Source organism: Nomia melanderi, chromosome 11, assembly GCF_051020985.1.
Source record: "Nomia melanderi isolate GNS246 chromosome 11, iyNomMela1, whole genome shotgun sequence".
Lineage (NCBI taxonomy): Eukaryota > Metazoa > Arthropoda > Insecta > Hymenoptera > Halictidae > Nomia > Nomia melanderi.
Window position 1 is genome coordinate 17315684 of NC_135009.1, and position 18164 is coordinate 17333847.

The window sequence follows — 18164 nt, forward strand, 5'->3', positions numbered from 1 at the left end:
ATCGCAGTTAGCATTGTAAAAATCAACTCCGAGAATGGAGCCTTGGAAACCGTAGTCGCTACTCGAGCCTTCGGAGCCTTGAGCTCTAAAAGCTGAAGTGTTCAACGCTCGAGTCTCCTGGCTCCGAGACCCGAGCCGTCTCCGTTACTATACAACAGCGAAATTCAAGCCTGGATTTCTCAGATATTCAACGTTAAGTTTGAAATGTTCGATGTTAACACGGCAACAGCTCGTCTCTTCAGCCGTTTTCAAATGAGTTTTCTACCTGAGTCTCGAAGCTTGAACGACTCGAGTTCCATTAAACTCCGCGTCTCCGAGACTCGGCCTTTAAGGTGGAACCTTGAAGCTTCGAAGACTCGAATGTTTTACAGCACTAACCGGAGCATCCTGTCGAGGAACGAACCGCCTTGGACATCTTCCAAGTATCGCAAATCGTCGCCAAAGTAGATTGCAAGGGAACCGAGGACCGCCCGAACGAGAGGACCTTTCTTCCGGCGCGCTCGTGACCCACCGCGTAAACATCGCGCGGAGATAACACGTGCAACGCGTTCTTCCCTGAAAGATAGGCACGGGATCGCGTCAACGTGCTCGGGTTGGTAAACATTCGGGTTATCAAGCGGACTTTTGCAGCGCTCGCGAGGACAATCAATCGAAGCTCAAGGTCCGCAACGGTGAATCACATTAGGCGCCATTCAAACTTTCACGGGTGGGCGGCGGAGACCGCGGCGGAGGGGGGCCGCTCCGTCTGCCGACCTTGAGCGGCCAATTTATTCTACGTCAACAACGCGCACGGAGGTTTATGAAGAAACAAAGAAATTGCGACTGCGAAAGGGAGCTTTTGTACGGGAACCTTTGGGAGAGAGCGTCGATATCCGGCGGCACGGACAACCGAAGGATCCGATGCCTCTGTTTATCTTCGACGACGATGACTCGTTCCTCGAGATACTTGTGATCCTGCCAAGGCTAACAGTTTTATTTGTCGAGAGAAAAGACGCCCGGCCATTGTCAACGGTCACTTTGTTCGATGGAAAGCGAGCTGCTCCGTTGACGTTCGCCAAGAAAGTCGAGAACAGGATCCTCGACTCGCGGAAAGCGACCATTGCTGCGTAACGTTCCGCTGTCATCCCTCGATTAATCGCATGATTCGCGATCAAGGTCGCGCTTCGATCTCAACTCATTTCTTTTCGCGAGAGAAGTACACCTGCAGCGCCACGGTTCCTTCGATCGAATTTCTACGTGCTCGGACGATCGGGGAATCGTCGGTTCTCGGATTCCTGCCGATAAATTCCATTCATCGCGAAGGAATCCAACTTCAGCGACGTTCCAGCGGACTGTCCGCGGCTTTATCTCTTGCCTCGCGATCCCCGATGGAAGCTATCGAGATTCCCTACGAGAAAACACGCCACGGGGTCATTGTGAACCGCGGAATTGCTTTCCGTTCGATAGTTTCGCGATACTCCGTCGAACAAGCCAGAAAATGAGGATACATGTTATGTCCGTTTCATGACGAGCACCGCGCTTCCGGCGCATGAATGTGGCTCCCATGACGTTTGCAAATCAGCCGTATTTATAGCAGTCTTCCGACTCTTCCGCTTTTATTTGCTACGAGGTATCCGTCTCCGTTCCGTGGGAAATCAGCCGATCCGACACGCCGTGGAACCAGGTGAGTAATCGTAATTCTAACGCGTTGAGCGCGGTTTCTAGATACCCGACAGCGTCCAATTCGAGGAACGATATTCACTAAATCATATAATATTAACACGTTGAATGCCGCAGGATGTCGCGTAAAGCGAAATTGCGGAAATTTTTGCGTCTCTCGTCGAATTTACTCCGGCGATCGCGTAAGAAAGTCTCTCGCCGGCTGCTCGTCCTCCGTCTCCATCGAACGAGATTAATGGCGACAGGACATCTCTCTCGGATAAACGCGCGGCAGGATAAATGGGACAGCGCGTAGCGGAAAATGTATTTCACCGGACCGCCAGCTTGTCTGGGGTCAGTGGAAACCAGTAAACACGCAGCTATCCGTATATCACGTTCCCGCTGGTACCGCGAACATCATTGTTTCATTAGTTTTCGTTCTTGCACGCGATTCCCGGGAAATCTTGGCATCGCTCGGCCACGGCGAAAATAGAGTCTTACTTGTCAAACAAATAAATCCGGGCAACTTAAACAATTCGGGCGCCGTCGGGGAACGCGAATTGGAATTTCCGGGAATTGTTTGTTTAATTAGCCATCCGGAATCGGTTATAAACGCGATCGTAACGGTTAGAGAATAATCGAAATGCTCCGGCGTCGAATTATTTTTACGAATCCGCGAGCATCGTTCGTCATGTGAATCGAACGCCGTTGCTCGCGTTTCTTATTACGCGTGATTTATAACACTCTGACTTTCGTTTATTCGCTCGTCGAAGCCGGTGCTCCATCGACAGTCCATCCTCGGCTTCCACTCCATTGCTGCGGCTCTATTGTTAGAGTACAATCGTTGTTCGGTAATTTTCGCGCGCTCTCGAGGCCCGTTTAGTTATTTTTTCGAAAAACAACTCGCTCCGTCGATGATGTCTCACGTGGCAGCATTGTTTTCGGCGAAGGAGTCGTTGTTTGTGAGATCCCCGGCAAAGTCCACTTACTCGGATAAATAATAGCCTCTGTGTAGCTTGCTTTGCGCAGATGCGAGAACAGAGCACACGTCCGTTAGAGTAACTTCCCAAATATTTGGAATCCTTGAAGCCTGATTTATTGCTGCAATTAAAAATCAATATATGATGTTTGCCAGCGATAAATCGGGTGGAACAATGCTGTGCCAGTAGCCATTAAAAAACAGCAGTCGCCAACACTTCCCAGAAGATTGAATTCTGACGAACGTACACTGCTCACTGTGAAACTAATTCTATAGGATAATCATTCGATAGATTCAGAATAAAATAAGTTGTTACTTCATTCTTTTATCAGTAACTAAAACGTCTCGTTTCCTGACAACTTCCGAGTCTTCTCGATCTCTCACAATCATCTCTGGTCATTGCTCATTGGCTATCTTCGCTCGTAATCTTTATGACCACCTTCTGCTCCGTTTATCCTCCTTAAGAACTCTAATGGCTCTTGGCAGACAGCAGAGACCGTCTCCTACGTTGAACGGCCGTCGTGATCCCTGAAGGATCACCGAACAGTCTAGTGGCCCCCGGTAACCGGTACACGCCGGGAATCTATGGAAATCATTCGGAGATAATCAGATAGACCACCGAAGGACCCCGATCGCTTCTGTAAACCGTCCGAGCTGAAGAGGATGTTGCTTCCCTCGGGCCGCAAACGTTTGCAGAAATAAACGGGCTTACGAGCAGCCGGCAACGCGAACCCGCGGAATCGTTAAAACGATTGTCGTCCCCGTCGAGAGATTAATTGCCCTGTTTTCATTCAGCTTGGCCGCGCAATTGAATATTCTCTTGGAAACAGTTTCGCCGGAAATTAATACTGGCGGTGCGCTTCGGGTACAATGAGAACGTCGAAAGTCTACGGCGCTCTTCTTTCATCCTCGGGACAATAATCGTCGTCCGTCTGTCCGGATGAATGTAATGCTAGGTTTATGAAACGATATATTGAATTTGATGAACATTGTTCGCTGAATGTTTACGTCGATTACGATTGTTCGCGGGGACGCGAGTATATCCTAGTCGTCTATTTTTCAATCTCTAATTTCCGAGATCTAAATGAACGTCCATTCTACTGGCAACAACGGAATGAACCGAACAATAAGCGCCCGTAAATCTAGTGGTAACCGTTTCCGTTCGCTCTTCTTTGGTATTCACGGGTACGCGAGCATATTCCTTGAACTTCAAGGTTCGCGCGAATCGTAAAAATTCTGAAACGAATAGAGGGGGAGAACCGGCCCGCAGGAAATTGCTCGATAATGCCAAAGGAGTTCAGAGTTCGGCCGCGAACTTGGAAGACCGCGCTCCGGCCGAGGTTGGACGCGTCGAAAGAAATGGATCTCGGGAGTCCTTCGCGCGATATTAAATTACTGGCAACGCCTCTTCGACGCGCCTGCCTCTTTGCATTGGAAAGCACCTCGAAGCATCATTTTGTTCCATCGATGTCTGAGTAACAATATCTGTTCGAAAGTTCCGTCGCTGCTTTATTATCGAAGACCGCCTCTGCAGCAGTTCGCTCGCTTCATCGGAACTATACGTGCACCGTTGACACGATAACTTATGGAATATGATCATAAGTTCATCGAAAGCCCCGTGGAGTCCTTATCACGTTCGCCACCGCTGACGTGAATTCACGTCTTTTCGAATATAATAACATTCAATATATTCTATTCTTCTGCTCTAGTTTGCGACTTTCTTGACACGTCGATTACACCTTCGTAACAAAGATAAATAGGAATGATTATTAATCATTTCCTACCTCAATTCTTACGTTACAATATTATCTAGTTATCTACGTCATTGAATCTTTTTCTTCGACGTCAGTTATCTTATGAATTATAATTATCTTCAAGTGATTTCGAAGCTCCGATCACCAACGACCACCGTGGCAGTCAACGCTAACGGAGAGTTCGTTTCGACGCGTCCGAATCCTTTTTGTCGAATAAAGAAGAAAGAACGATTGATCGAAATCCGGTTACGGAGGCGCGTCTCTCGGAGTTCCGGGTGGCTCGGCGATTAAACGGCGCAGAAATGATTCAATGATAATTATTCCCCGACGATAGGGCAGGAACAATGGGATTGTGGTATTCGGCTGGCTCCCGGAAAACGAGGATACGTCGATGCGCCTTGCGCGGCAACCTTTGACATTTCGAGAGGACGGGTCGAAGTTTCCACCCTCCTGGCCTAGGTACAACCCGCTTTTCCGGCAGCCAAACATCCGGCCGAGAATCGCGTACAGGGTCGAGGCGAGGTTCTTCTGAAAATTCAAAGGACTCGGCTCTCGGAGACCTAGGGCTCGCAGCAGTTCATATTCCTTTTTTCTCGTTCTTCCCTTCGGTCGGGCATGGAAGGTAGTAATTGGAAAGTTCCTCGGAAATCCTTCGACTCCGAACCAAATTAGGAAGCCGGGACGAGGCAAGAACTGGGTCGACAGAAACTTTTTTCCCTCTGTAGCAAACGGTCCAATTTAAATGTAATTGGACGGCGAATAAAAGGCTCGGAATCACGTTAGCGTGTCCATCGAACCGGACCGTATCGGTCGGACTGCCCCCGCGAAGCAGAAGAATCTCGTTGTTAACGGACCGTCCGAATTTTTTTGTTCCCTCGGACGATCCACCTCGGGAGAGATTTAATACGAGCTTTCAAGCGCGCCTCGTAACTTTTTATGACACCGCCTCCCGGCCTCTGTTCCCCGCGCGCGGCTGCGCTTCTGCCTCTGCGAATATATTAAAAAATGTACTTTTTACTCGACGCGAGAGTGCCGCGTCGGCCGGCGTAAAAGCGAATACCTGGAGGGAACTTGATAAAAATTCTTCGTACGAGGGGAATGCGAAGATGAACGGTGCGGAGGATTTCGCAGGAATGTTTCACGGCGGCGGGACGCGCAACGAATCGCGCGAGGCGGAGGAAGAATGTTATAGTCGCTCAAAGGAGGCGATGCGTTCGTTCAGATAATTGCGCGAGGTTCGGCCGATCTTCGGACGTTGATAAATCCCGTGACATTCGAGGAATCCCGAAAGCATAGGGAACGGTTCATCTGAATCCCTGGTAGCGGACGTAGGTCGAAGATTGAATCAAGAGGCAATTTACTTTCCTCCAGCGATCGCTGGGAATCGCGTCCGCTCGGAGCACGGTAAACTTCGGCTTGCAGCTACCAAAATGTCAAGCACGAGCGAGCGGCGTATCGGGTCCTTTGTTCGGAACTCGTAAACCGTATCTCGCTCGAAGCGTCTCGGCGCTTAGGAACTGGAGCGATTCGGTTTCAATGCGGCAGAAGGTGGAGGAGCGCGATAGCGCGAACTTCTACGGTGTCGCGATTAAGCGACCGTTTTCCTCGGGCAGACTAAAAAAAAGAGAGAGAGAGAGAGAGAGAGAGAGAAGACGGAAACACCTAACAGAGGAGTGTATCGGTAAATTATTTTTAGACTCACGAGTTTTCCGGGACTAACAGCCGCAGAGGTTCACCGAACCCGTCGATATTGACTCGGTACAAATTCTATAAGAGGATTACATTACAGCCCGATTACGCGCTATCGTACGACTGCCTCCCATTAACTGGTTTTAATGTTCATTATCGGCGCGGTGCATTATGCTGACATTGAGGTGCACCCTGAGCTAAATATTCTTGCACTCGAGTCGCGAGCCCGGCTTAACGAGCAACGAGCTTAACGAGGAACGGTCCAGGTGAAAACGAATCGAATTAAAGCGTCCACCAGTCACCGGTGACCGGCAACGTCGGTTTGTTCTTGTGACGCCACGGCCGAGTCCATCGGTAACCACGGTATGAAACTGATTTAAATATTTAATGACGCTTCTGAGTTACTCGAAAACAATCGTAACGTGCAAGATAACCGAATGAAAATGCTTAACGTAACGAAGTTGATAGTGCACTGCAAGCACTGCAACGCCAAACAATTAAGAATTCTCCCTACTTTTCCTTGCCGCAAAGGAATAACTCTACGAGAAAACGTGGCGCTTGACGTGTTAAAAGTAGATTGCGGATTTTCGTGTCGATTTTAATTTTCGAGCGATACCAATGGATAAAATCCGCAATCTGCTGATGAAATCATTTCAAACGTCTTTCCTATTCTTCTCTTCTTTTTGTAAATGGAGGGTGAATATTGTGGAAACATCGTGGGCTTTTGATTCTCCTAAAAATAAGTAATTCTCTTTGATAAATAATAGTACAGAAACGTGTAGATCAAATGAGTAATTTTTTATGGAATATTTTACCGTTGTACAGTTCCTCGAAATTCGACCGGAAGTCATTACTGTCCTTACTGTTACTGTTTGAGCGTTACTTGACGAAAAGTAATATTTAATTGTCCATTAGCGGACAGCGCGAGGTTGTTCGATTAAATGAGACAGTTGAAAAACCGTGAGGAAAGTAAAAGTTTCTACCTCCAAGTTTGAATTCGATCGATCCTCCAATTGGTTGACGTCACTGGTTACGTCACATAGAGAAAGATGGAGAACGATGAGTACAACGTCGGCTGCGCAACGAGATCTTCCAACCCTCGAATAACGACGTATTTCAACGAAAGTAAACAATAAATGTATAGATTACGACGGACACACTCTGTACCATTACAATCTTATTGCCTTCGTTTCCTTAATGACGCTTCATCTTCCATTAACCTTGAGCACGGTATCTTAAACTAATGATCTTATTTCGTGGCAAGCTAGAACAAAAGAATATTTCAGTTTCTAACGGGAAGACCAACAGTACCGTGTTCAGATTTTCAAACACATATGCTGCGCAGTATATTCTATAACAATTCGCGTTACTCTTAGGCTCGCAGCACCACCGATTACTGCAAACGTAACGAATGCAAATAATTTCAGAAGAGCAGCGACGAGAATAACGAAGACAAATTTAAGAGATCGGTACTGTTTGAACAAATTTCAAAACGTTGACGAATGTAAACACTATGGCGGCGCGTTTGTACGTTAAATGCATATACGAAGAAACTAAACGGTCCGTAAATACACGCAAGGATCGAATACACAGTGAACGCGATGAATAAATTGTTAGAAATAAAGAACCGTCTGTACCTGACGCTACAAGATAAGCTTCCTTTCAATTGCAAACATTATTTTTGATATAAAACTTGCGTCGAGTTATCCTGCGAGACTATCGTTCGATTCGATAAAGCAAAATACTCGAAATGGAGGAAATATGATATTAAATCGTTCGATCGAATTGCATTGTTGTCATTGCAAGTTCGTCTAGCTGAATGTCAGCGCATTAGCCAGCATTATTTATAATATAGAAATGTTTTCAAATAATCATCGTGTAATTGAGTGAACTATAGTAATTCGATTCGGTCACCGGTGACCCCGTGGCATTCAACGTGTTAAGATATAACCCGATAACGGTAACATTCAAGTTATCGTTTATAATAAAACAGTAGTACCGCGAACTGAAGACAAGTGCACAACATGTGTACACCGGTGTACACATAGTTTCCTCTCCTACTGTACACACGTATCTCGTGCGAAACGTTTCACAGGCGTGCAAAGGACAAAAGGTTTGATTGTTACGTAAAATCAGGATGTTTGATGCATGAAAATAGATAATCCCCCATCTGGCCGGTGTTTTTGTATAACCGGAAGTACGTAGTTGGTAATAGATCTGACTGTTAAATTGTTTGAAAAAGCACAGATCGATCTCGGTGTTACGTGTGGCGCGTGCATGCACATAGACAGCCGTACGTACCAATTCGCTGTCAGGATTCAACCAGTCGTCTTTGTTTCCTTGCTTCTCGCTCGCTTCAGCGGTGTTCACGTATTCTCGCATATACCAGATGTACACACACACACACATATACATATACACATACACATACACGCCCGCCGGCAATCATACGCAACTACCGCGATTATCCCATTACGAGCGAGGTGTCTATCGTTTTTCTCTAGTTAATCCCGACAGAGACGGAGAGAAATATGGAACGGCTCTTCCTCAATGAGTAAAGCAGATTCAACCAGTTCTATGGTACGAGTATCGATGCACTTGTTCCCGCGTGTGCAGTGATCCAATTTAACAAGGTAACTAGTCATTTCTAGACCTCTCGGATCGTTAAGATTAATTCGACGAATTCGGACATTCGACGGCGCGCGTGAATACGTTTGAACGGGCACTGGTGAAAACGAATCGTTTAATTGCCGTTACGTGCACGGTGCAGTAGAATTTGATGTGACGCGAGGGAGAAAAAAAAAAGAAGAGCCGCGTGCATTAATCCCGAACAGCTGTTACATTTGTTTTCGATACGGTTGCAGGCCCTGTTTTCGGATCGGGTTCGTAGCGTCGCCACGAGAGCGCGGCGTTGGCAACTCAATAAAATCCAAAGAGCGCCGGACGGGCGGTGTTCCGCGAAGCGTGATGAGTTTGACAGCTCCCGCGTACCGTGGCTCGTTCAAAAGTGGAAAATAAGATTGACCGAAAGATGCGGCCGGGAAGAGATCCTTAACGCGTTTCCGTACGTATCCACGCGAGACCGTCTAATATGGCAGAATGGTTGGGCATAGAATCGTTACACTGATACTCTTCCTGGCAGGTGAGTAACCATGAGATTCGCTCAGCCGTGAGCCCACCTGCCGATCAATGTGACACGAACACCGTTCAGCGTTCGTGCGCTTGTATACGTGCATCGTGCAAATCGGGCTAAGTGCACGATCGTTACAATTCAGGGTCGAGTTATGCAAATTTCACTAAGTATCCTGTTTTTTTCCACACGTCCGATCTCCTCCTCGGAGATCCTCATTCAGCCGTTCCGCCGAGTCCATTGATCGGTGGAATGTCAATACTATATTATTGTACTTGATCATTTAAATGCGTATCGCTTGCACAGGTATAGAATTAAATGATTTGTCTATAGGATGTAGAATTTATTTGTGTGAAACTATGGAGTATGTCGTAAACATATACGAATCGGGAAGAATAAATTATAATTATATGTACCTGTTAGTTGAAAGAATTGTTTCATACGGTTTTATATTTAGAAAGAATTAATTGATAGAGATTTATAGATTATTTATGTTATTTTTATATATATATATATATATATATATATGTATATATGTGTATATGTATATGTATATATATATATATATATATATATAGGTTTCTTAATAGTATATTACGATATAACATGCGTATAATATTTTGTAAGAACAGGTTTTTCATAGTCAATAGAGAAATTTACATGTTAACAAAGTCAAGGAACGTAACTTTGAATGTATTCCTTTATGCTTTTACAGTGACTAGCAGTTTCCATTCAATTATGTTAGTCAAAGAATTTATTGTGATCTTTAGCATGGCAGGAAGCAGTGACTTTGGTGCCAGTGCGTTTTGTTGCTGTAGACGTTGGTCAGAACTTGACTTTAGCTTGTTCAGAAGAAGATGCACTACCACAGTCAGGCACATCTGCTAGGCCGATGTGGATAAGAGATGGACGCGAGGATGGGCAAATTGAACGTCTTACGATTGAGTCTAATGGAGCTTTGGAACTTATCAATGTTAGTGCAGATGATGCTGGGAATTATTCTTGCACCTTGCGTGACGCTGTCAAGACTAGAGTTAATGTACAAGTTAGAAGTGAGTTATTCGATTTTTAATTACATCCACAAAATAACTTGCATATTGGTATCATTATTATTTGCATCTTCAGCTCCTCCTCCAGCTTTACATAACGTATGGGTCAAACCATCCACAATATTGGCAAATATTCTTTGGGAAGTAGCTGGCACAGGTGGTTATCCTATCATAGATTTCACTGCCGAATATCGTCTTAAACCGAATGTGGGTGAAGAACCAGAAGACTGGAAGCCTATTGTTCCAACGCACATTCCACCAAATTCTGTAATTTTTACTCTATTTCCGAAAAAATATATTACTTTTGTGTTATCAATAAACTTGACTAAAGTTAACGATTTTATAGAGGCAAATTGATGTTTATCACTTGGTGCCAAACACAACGTATTCTTTCCGAGTGTGGGCAACAAATCAGCTAGGAAGAGGGGAAATTGTTGAGGTCGAAGGTCATACGCATCACAGTATCGAAGAATTAGGTACATAATTCGAACCCGGTGATTTTACAGAATACGGACTCCGCATGTACAGAACGTATTATTATTCATGATTGACAATTATTTCAGAACTTGCAAGACATCTCTTATCAGGTGTAGAAAATTTTGACACTCGTGTCTGGGTGGCAGCGGTAGGCATAGTTATGGGTACACTTATGATTCTTGGTATAGGTACTTGTTACCTCCTCTATCGTGAGTGCAAAGTACCCTGTAAGCATTTCCTGGTAACTTTATCTAAAAGCTTTTGCTTCTACTCTTTCTCTTTCATGCTATTTATTTCTGCTGAGGAAACTCACTTTTTTCCATGCAAGTAAATCAACTTAGTAGAATAATGCTACATCATTTAATTTTAAGGATGAATATGAACATGTAACGTATTTTATCTAGAGGAGAATATCTGCAGCAGAAACGATAGCATCACTAACCACTCGACTTATCTATGGCCCTGATCTCTAGCTTTCTTTACATCAGCCATTCTCCTTTCAATCAATTTAGTGCTATTCTAATACAGTACCAATTATCTTCCACTAATATTTCCCTACTGCAAGCGCTCTGCAAATTTTATTAGCATTTAACGAATTTTCTAGTATTTAACTTTCAAAAATATATTAGCATCTTAATAAATCTTCATACCATACCAGTTTAACAATAACACTTTCTTAACTTCTGCACTGTACACTTTACAACATAACGCACTAAATTAATCTATAACATATGTTTACCTTTTTCTATACAGTTTGCCTGACAGTAGCACCTTTCACACTCCTCATAGGAATGAAACCTGAATTTTATAAATAGACTTCATTAGCCACCAAACTTACTGTCTATTTATTTACTGAAAAAAAAACTTCATTATCCTACTTGTTACTAATTTTTGTAAGATACTTTATGTGTCTGATTATAAGCTTTGGTGGTTTGTATAAAATTTGGTATGCAGAATGATTAGTGCAATGAATAGAGAGTATTGTAATAGTGATAGAGCATTATGGCCTAGATAACACTATGTGCTATTAGTGAACCTTTGACTGTACAAAATATATAGGTCAGAGGTAGCACATACATTTGCTGGGTAAGCAAATATTAATTTCAAGTAATTAACTTCAAAGATTCGTTTATTAATGTAGTTACTTTGAAACGTTTGTATCTGTAAAAAATATATATGTAGCCCAGCAAAATATTGGTAAAGGGAGAGGGTAGAAGCTAATATAACTCGTGGCCTAGACCAATGAAAATTAATCTCCGTTCCCGAATTGCAGCGCAGCTGGAGGAGCAGGAAGTGATTGAGCTGGTTCCCAACATCATTCTGAATCCAGGATTTTTCGATGAAAGAACAGAACACATTCCTCAAGACGAAAATTTCAACAACCAAACAACTACGCGTCTGAACAATAACAGCGTTGTGCAACCTAGGCGACTTTAGTAACTAAATACTTAGGTTTTTGTGGCTTTTTTTATTAACAAGTGGCTTGAGCACAGTTTATGTGTCACCTTATAACGTAAGTAATATGAGATTACAAAAATGAAGGCCTCGAATACCGTGAAACGATGGCAGCACTTAGAGTCAGGTAAGCGATGAAACTTATACTATCATCGCGAAATACACTGAAATCCGTTTGCGTTTGTAATCAGAAAATCGAAGAACTGAAATCGTACGCTCCGAGTGTTCCGATGGAAGTTCAATTTTTCACTTACAATACAATGTAAAGTGTTCAAAGCGTATGTAAGACTCTGCTAGGTTTTGCGAAACGGAGTAGCACATTTTTGAGGAAGTTTACCAGGATGTTCTAACACTGAAATTCGATACGTTATTGCTCATCGATCGAGCTTAAAGTAACGAACTCCTGTAAGCCAAAAGAAAATATTCTTAGTAAGACTGTAATTCTAAGAACACAAAGAAACAAAAATTTTCTGTGGAAACTGATGTCACACGGCATTAATGTTAATGGCGAAAATACATTCATCTTGCATTCTGCATGAATGTAACGTCTTTTGTACGCAATTATTTTTAGCCGTCACGATCAAGAAAATATGAGATTTTAATGGACAATATCATGCAGAAAGTAAGATTTTTGTCAGCAATACAAATCATCCGATTAAACAGATTTTGTCAGGTACAACAAAAAGGCTTGCTTACTGCCGTTTTAAGGTGTGCAGAAGTCGTTGGTAAAAAAGTTCCTTTTCCGTGTCTTTCTAAAGTTTATTGTTTTTTATTTATTGTTATTGTAAGAGCGCGTTTGTTTTTTAAGGATATTTTAATCATTTCTCGTTTTCTCGAAAGAGCTTAATGTCGCTGAAATTAAAGACACATGTTGTATGTTCTTTCTAGGGAAAATCCTGTGATTCAGAGAATGTGCAATTGTAAAGACCACAGTACTCTAATTGTAAAGATAATTCTACTCTGTTAACGTTATTTATAGCGACATTCTATTTCCCATACTTTTAACTTTGCATGTGATCAATCTAAATAATGTCTAATGCTTTAACATGCTTTTGCACTACCTTAACAACAAATGCAATACTGCTACTGAATTATAATAATCTATAAAATCAAATTTCATCAAAACAAATTCGTAACAGATAGCACAATTTCATAAAAAATAAGTTCCAGTACAGCGGTAGGAAAAACGGACAAAAATCCATTAGTCTCCGTGATATTGAGTGATTACTCCCGGACACCGTGCATTTCGGTTAAAAATCATTCCATTCGTATTAGCAGTAAATATAGGGCAGAGGTAGAATAAGTTAAAATATTTTGGATATCATCTTTGATAGAATCACCTTTGATAATCGATCATCGAGACAAGTCTTTTCAGAAACATTCATTTGTAATGAAACATAATATCATTCTACTCGAATCGCATAAAAGAGAAAAAAAAAAAGATATTAACGTAGTCAATCAATAAGGTTGATGATTTCGATAAGAGTTCTTCCTGTACAAACAAATATACAGTTATTTTCCACAATTTACAAGTAGCACCATATCAGAATTTGTCATTGCGTAAAATTCATTACAAAAGTTATATAACGAGTGCTTAGTGTTGAGGCTTCTCCGTCTAAAAATCATTTTTCTTTCTCTGATGCTCATTTCGAACGATTCGAACGAAGTTTATTACAGAAGAAAAAGTCAGAACATACGTTTTTATACTCTTGTTTCGTTAGTTTTCATTAAAGCACTCTCAGTGATGAATACGGAAATGGTTGTGGAAATTGATTCTCGTCTGTGTTAGTCTTTCACCAGTTATATTAGTAAAGTTCATATTGTCAGAAACATAATACCTTAATGATTCTACTTAATACAATTACGTAAGTTAAAGTCTTGCTTTTGTCAATACAAGGAAATGACAAAAAAGCAATTTGGTGCACGCAGGTTGTATAAAAATTGGTTGTGCGTTGTTACATTGAAGCTTCATGATCTGTTCCTCCCTTTTGGATAATCCGATTAGGGGTGAACAGATTCAATTCGGCTTCGTACTATGCACTCTGTGTTGTGAATGGTATATATATATATATACGCGCTAATGAAAAATAATATGATAATAACAATAATGATAATGATATAAATATATATATATATATATATATATTTATATAGCCGAGGCATCATAATATTTTAGCTATAAGCAAAGACAATTTTTTATATAACTGATAATTATGCCGGAACGCAATGATAATATTTATCTACATATTCATATAGATAATTTTGTGCTATGATATCGAGCTTCAAGAGTGATCTGGTAGATTTGCTCATTAAGAGTATCTCATGTAGAGAATCATGTTCCTCTTTCCTTTCAGAAGAGTCGTGTTTCGCGTTTCTACTTTAATAGCATTTTTACAACGCAGGCATTGTTTTGTCAAATTTTTTGATTAGCGAAACGTGTCTTTATAAATTCATAGTATACACACGATCGACACAATAACTTCTCCATAAAGAAATTCATTTTGATTTACAGAGTCCAGTGTTAACAATTATTTCATGACGCGACACTTCATGTCTCATGCACATTCAACTATGAATATAATCACTTATTTCTGCTGACATATATAACAATAGGTGTATTGTAAGTTAAATGTTTAACTGTCTCTATCAAAGCTATCTGGTGAAGGCATAGGTTTTACATTTAGTGGCATTAACACAATGCAGCCTGATAAAAAAAAGAAGTATAAATGTAACTTGGTATAAAAGTGAAAAATTATTCTTATAACTACCAGCTGCTACAAGAACTAACAATAAAGCTTAGTCTTCTGTGTTTAGAGGTCTGCCATTGCATACCGTAAAAGATCTGCATATCTACCTATGCAATATAGGATGTTCACGAAATGACTTTTATCATGTTAGGAATACAATCAATAAAGTAATATCATTAAATGCAAAAGTAAATAGTAAGGTAATGATCATGATTTTTTCATTTAATAAGATGGATAGTATTTTTTTAAAGCCGTGAGAACGAACACTTTCTTTTTATTATCGGAAACTTCGAATTGACTATTATTATACCGAAATCAAAAGCACACCATTGAGATTAATTTTTTCAATAGAACATCTCTTATCCTTTTATATCAAAAAATTATTCTGATGTCCTAACGATGTAACATAGATATATTTTTATGGGGTAGATCAAGATTATATAAACTGAAATTTCTATCTACAGTGATAATGGCAGATATTTTATGTTTATACTATGATGAAAAGGTTTATAGTCTGTCATATTATCAATTTCAATTTTTCTTTTATTCATACAAGTTTCTCCTTTCGGTTGATTGTGTTTTCTGCATCTACAATCATACATTTTTAAAGGGAAAAGCTATGAAACGCGACATGTGCATAGCGTTCATCATCATACATCTGTAGTTAACAGTCTCGCATTAATATATTTACTTCACATAGCTTGCTCATGTGAAACATATACTAAGTAAAGCACTAGACCATAGAATAGTATAATGGTTGCCAGTAGCACCATGGATCGTCCTTAACATACATATTACCTGCCTATGACATACCAGAAAAAAAAGACGCAATGTGGTTTTTACAAAAAGCTTCTACTCCTTAAGTTTCGTACATAAGATTTTTATATAATACGTGTTTACAAATGGAAGCAGTTGTAAATACTGACACGATTCGAAAACTTACTTTTTGTAAAAACTACACATCTGTCATGTCATTGTCTATTAGAGTAATAATATTAGTTTTGTACCTTTAAATTAAGTGAGAGTAAATGATATTTATAATGGAAATTAATTAATTAATTAATGGTACTCGTATTTGTATTAATTCTTCATTGAGTTATAGTATTGCGGATGATCTACAATCCAAAATGTTTCGATCGTTTCTTCAATTAATTAAGCTAATTGTTTATCTTATAAAAAAAAATACGGAAATGAGTATAAAGCAAAATTTGTATATACTATTGCGTATTATTGTTTTGTTTCTATATTTTGTATAAATTGTTAAACAGAAATGCTCGATTATATTAATTTCTTTTATTTATGATAAATATACTGTATTACTTTATTGTTATTTAATATCTAATAATACTCCACATACATATAGAATTGTTCATGCTGAATCAATGTTATATTAGTTTTAAACTATTGTACGAATTCATTCTATAGCTATTATACATAGCTATAGCGTTTAGAAAAGTGTTTTTCCGACATGTTCACGGTTTGTTTTACAAACTATATACAATGCACATTTCATCACGTACAAATCCTGTATGAGAAAGACAAAAAAATATGAAAAAAGTGTAATGTGCTTCATTTAAGAGTTGTTTAAATATTTTTGTGGAAAAAAAATAAAGAAAGTCAAGGTTGTGCTTGAATATCTGATACTATCATTAGTTAGAGTGTAGCTTTCACACCACAGATAAATAACATCAGTTACATATCAAAAAAATCATTTTATTCACTTTTATGCTGACATTTCAAGTATTTGTAGAACAGTGCTTCACAGAATCTTTACAAGAGGACTTTATACTGTCATTTTGATAAAGATACTGTTATTCATTCCAATTTTTTTATCAATTTGTTTTCCTCATTAAATAATATTCTGAAATCAGAATAAGAAACACAAGTAGTACCGGAATTAATGTATACTTTTGTCAATAGAAACTTATTGAATATTTTCATTGTACACCTACAGCAGTGTACATGACCAACAGATTTAATGATACTTGTATGTACTACATGTATTTCTAATTCTACATTTTTATCACAATGGTTGTCATAATGGTTGTCACTATAATCGCCACATTTCATATAAGAAATCATACAGATTTATTTATAAAACTCATTAATAATATTGGTACAATAAATAACCATTCATAACAAATGGTTGTTACTCTTTATTCCATTGTATCATCATTACCTGGTTGCGTTAAAAGTAAAGTCTTTTCAATATCAGAACATATCTTTTTTATGCCATTGGGTGTAGCATACTCTGCTGCTAAAATAGCATTTGCTACTGCTATTGTTTCTTGTATAGTCCTTGCTTTTACCCATACTCTACCATTCATTCCAGCAGCTACTTCAAATGCCTGACTACGCGCTAATGTATTAAATAGTGGAGAACTTTGGTTCAATATTTTTCTGATAAGACTCAACGAACATGTGAACAGCATACCATCAGAACTTAAAGCACCTAATTTCTTTTCTTTGCCATGAGAATCTACGCATACAAGTTCTGGTTCCATATCTTTGCTGGCAATTAGAAGTTTTGCAAAAACTAGGTCACCGACTTGAATATCAGGTCGATTTTTCTTTGTGGCACCTTCGAATGCCAAATACGAAAGCGATGCTTGTTCGCTAGCTCCTATGTCTACTTTAAAAATATCACCGCCTTTTTGCGTGATTATACCCACTACATTTTCTCCACGATTTGGCACATACCTGTGAAATGTTATAGTAACGTATAAATAAACAAAACTTATTGTTTAAAAAATGAATCGCCATTACCGTTTCTGATAACTGTCTACATAGTACACGGCTGGACTTGTTTTTCTCAATACACCCGCCTTATATGCAAAAACTGTGTCAGATTCTCGTCGAAGACCTGGTCCTAAGACTATTGTTTCTTTTTTGTTAATCGTTGCAATATCCTTTACAATATCACCTGGCATTACTATGTCTCCTACGCTGACTTCCATCATTCTTTTAGGGCGAATAGCTTGTTTCGTAAGTTTACATACATGTACCATTCATAGATTACAATTTCAAATATATTTTAACATAAATTCAATTAAAATCTAATTTTACAAACACAGTTTTTGGTTACATTATGCTGTACCACGTGCGATCCTCCGTGACAAGCTCCCAATGTTTTCTGCTAATGTCTCGCGCGCTCATTCGAATGCTGTCTCCGAATGCGCACTGTAATTTACATAAATTGGTGTAACGTCAATGGTGCAATCATTGGTTGAAGAAATTTTTCATTTA

At 40.0% G+C, this 18164-nt stretch overlaps 3 protein-coding genes across 9 annotated transcripts in view; 1 reads left to right on the plus strand and 2 right to left on the minus strand.

Moving 5' to 3' along the window:
• The window catches only part of rdgB (retinal degeneration B), a 28852-nt gene extending 20341 nt beyond the window's left edge, over positions 1–8511 (minus strand). Inside the window, exons 1-2 of one of the 2 annotated variants that reach the window (XM_076371929.1) lie at positions 8362–8494; positions 7044–7324 (exon numbers count right to left, since the gene is read on the minus strand). The gene's annotated coding sequence lies outside the window, so the exon portion shown is untranslated. Of the gene's footprint in view, positions 1–7043; positions 7325–8361 lie in introns of both variants that reach the window. The other variant, XM_031993841.2, reaches the window with a different exon arrangement.
• On the plus strand, positions 239–16552 carry LOC116434918 (contactin-3). Of its 6 annotated transcripts, none has more exons than XM_031993862.2 (7): positions 1627–1663; positions 8925–9202; positions 9961–10242; positions 10316–10506; positions 10586–10715; positions 10803–10943; positions 11990–16552. In XM_031993862.2, the coding sequence occupies exons 2-7, from the start codon at positions 9160–9162 to the stop codon at positions 12151–12153; spliced, it is 951 nt and encodes a 316-aa protein (XP_031849722.1). In that variant the 5' UTR covers positions 1627–1663; positions 8925–9159; the 3' UTR covers positions 12154–16552. The 6 variants fall into 6 exon arrangements, with proteins under 6 accessions (XP_031849718.2, XP_031849725.2, XP_031849722.1 ...); XM_031993859.2 differs by lacking the exon at positions 1627–1663 and adding an exon at positions 8566–8693; XM_031993858.2 differs by lacking the exon at positions 8925–9202 and having other exon boundaries at positions 239–1663.
• On the minus strand, positions 16397–17926 carry Rrp40 (exosome complex component Rrp40). The gene is made up of 2 exons (XM_031993837.2): positions 17685–17926; positions 16397–17618 (listed from the first exon to the last, which is right to left on the minus strand). Exons 1-2 carry the CDS (start codon positions 17924–17926, stop codon positions 17075–17077), a joined length of 786 nt encoding a protein of 261 aa, XP_031849697.1. The 3' UTR covers positions 16397–17074.
• Positions 17927–18164: the final 238 nt, after the last annotated feature.

What these genes read in the sequence shown, in the direction of transcription:
- LOC116434918 (XM_031993858.2), top strand. Translation starts at nt 1,504, where the DNA reads ATGACGAGCACCGCGCTTCCGGCGCATGAATGTGGCTCCCATGACGTT. An exon ending in AGTTAATGTACAAGTTAGAA is followed by an intron (nt 10,243 to 10,315) that starts GTGAGTTATTCG and finishes TTGCATCTTCAG; the next exon opens with CTCCTCCTCCAGCTTTACAT. An exon ending in TCACAGTATCGAAGAATTAG is followed by an intron (nt 10,716 to 10,802) that starts GTACATAATTCG and finishes CAATTATTTCAG; the next exon opens with AACTTGCAAGACATCTCTTA.
- Rrp40 (XM_031993837.2), bottom strand. Translation starts at nt 17,926, where the DNA reads ATGGTACATGTATGTAAACTTACGAAACAAGCTATTCGCCCTAAAAGA. An exon ending in GTAGACAGTTATCAGAAACG is followed by an intron (nt 17,619 to 17,684) that starts GTAATGGCGATT and finishes AACATTTCACAG; the next exon opens with GTATGTGCCAAATCGTGGAG.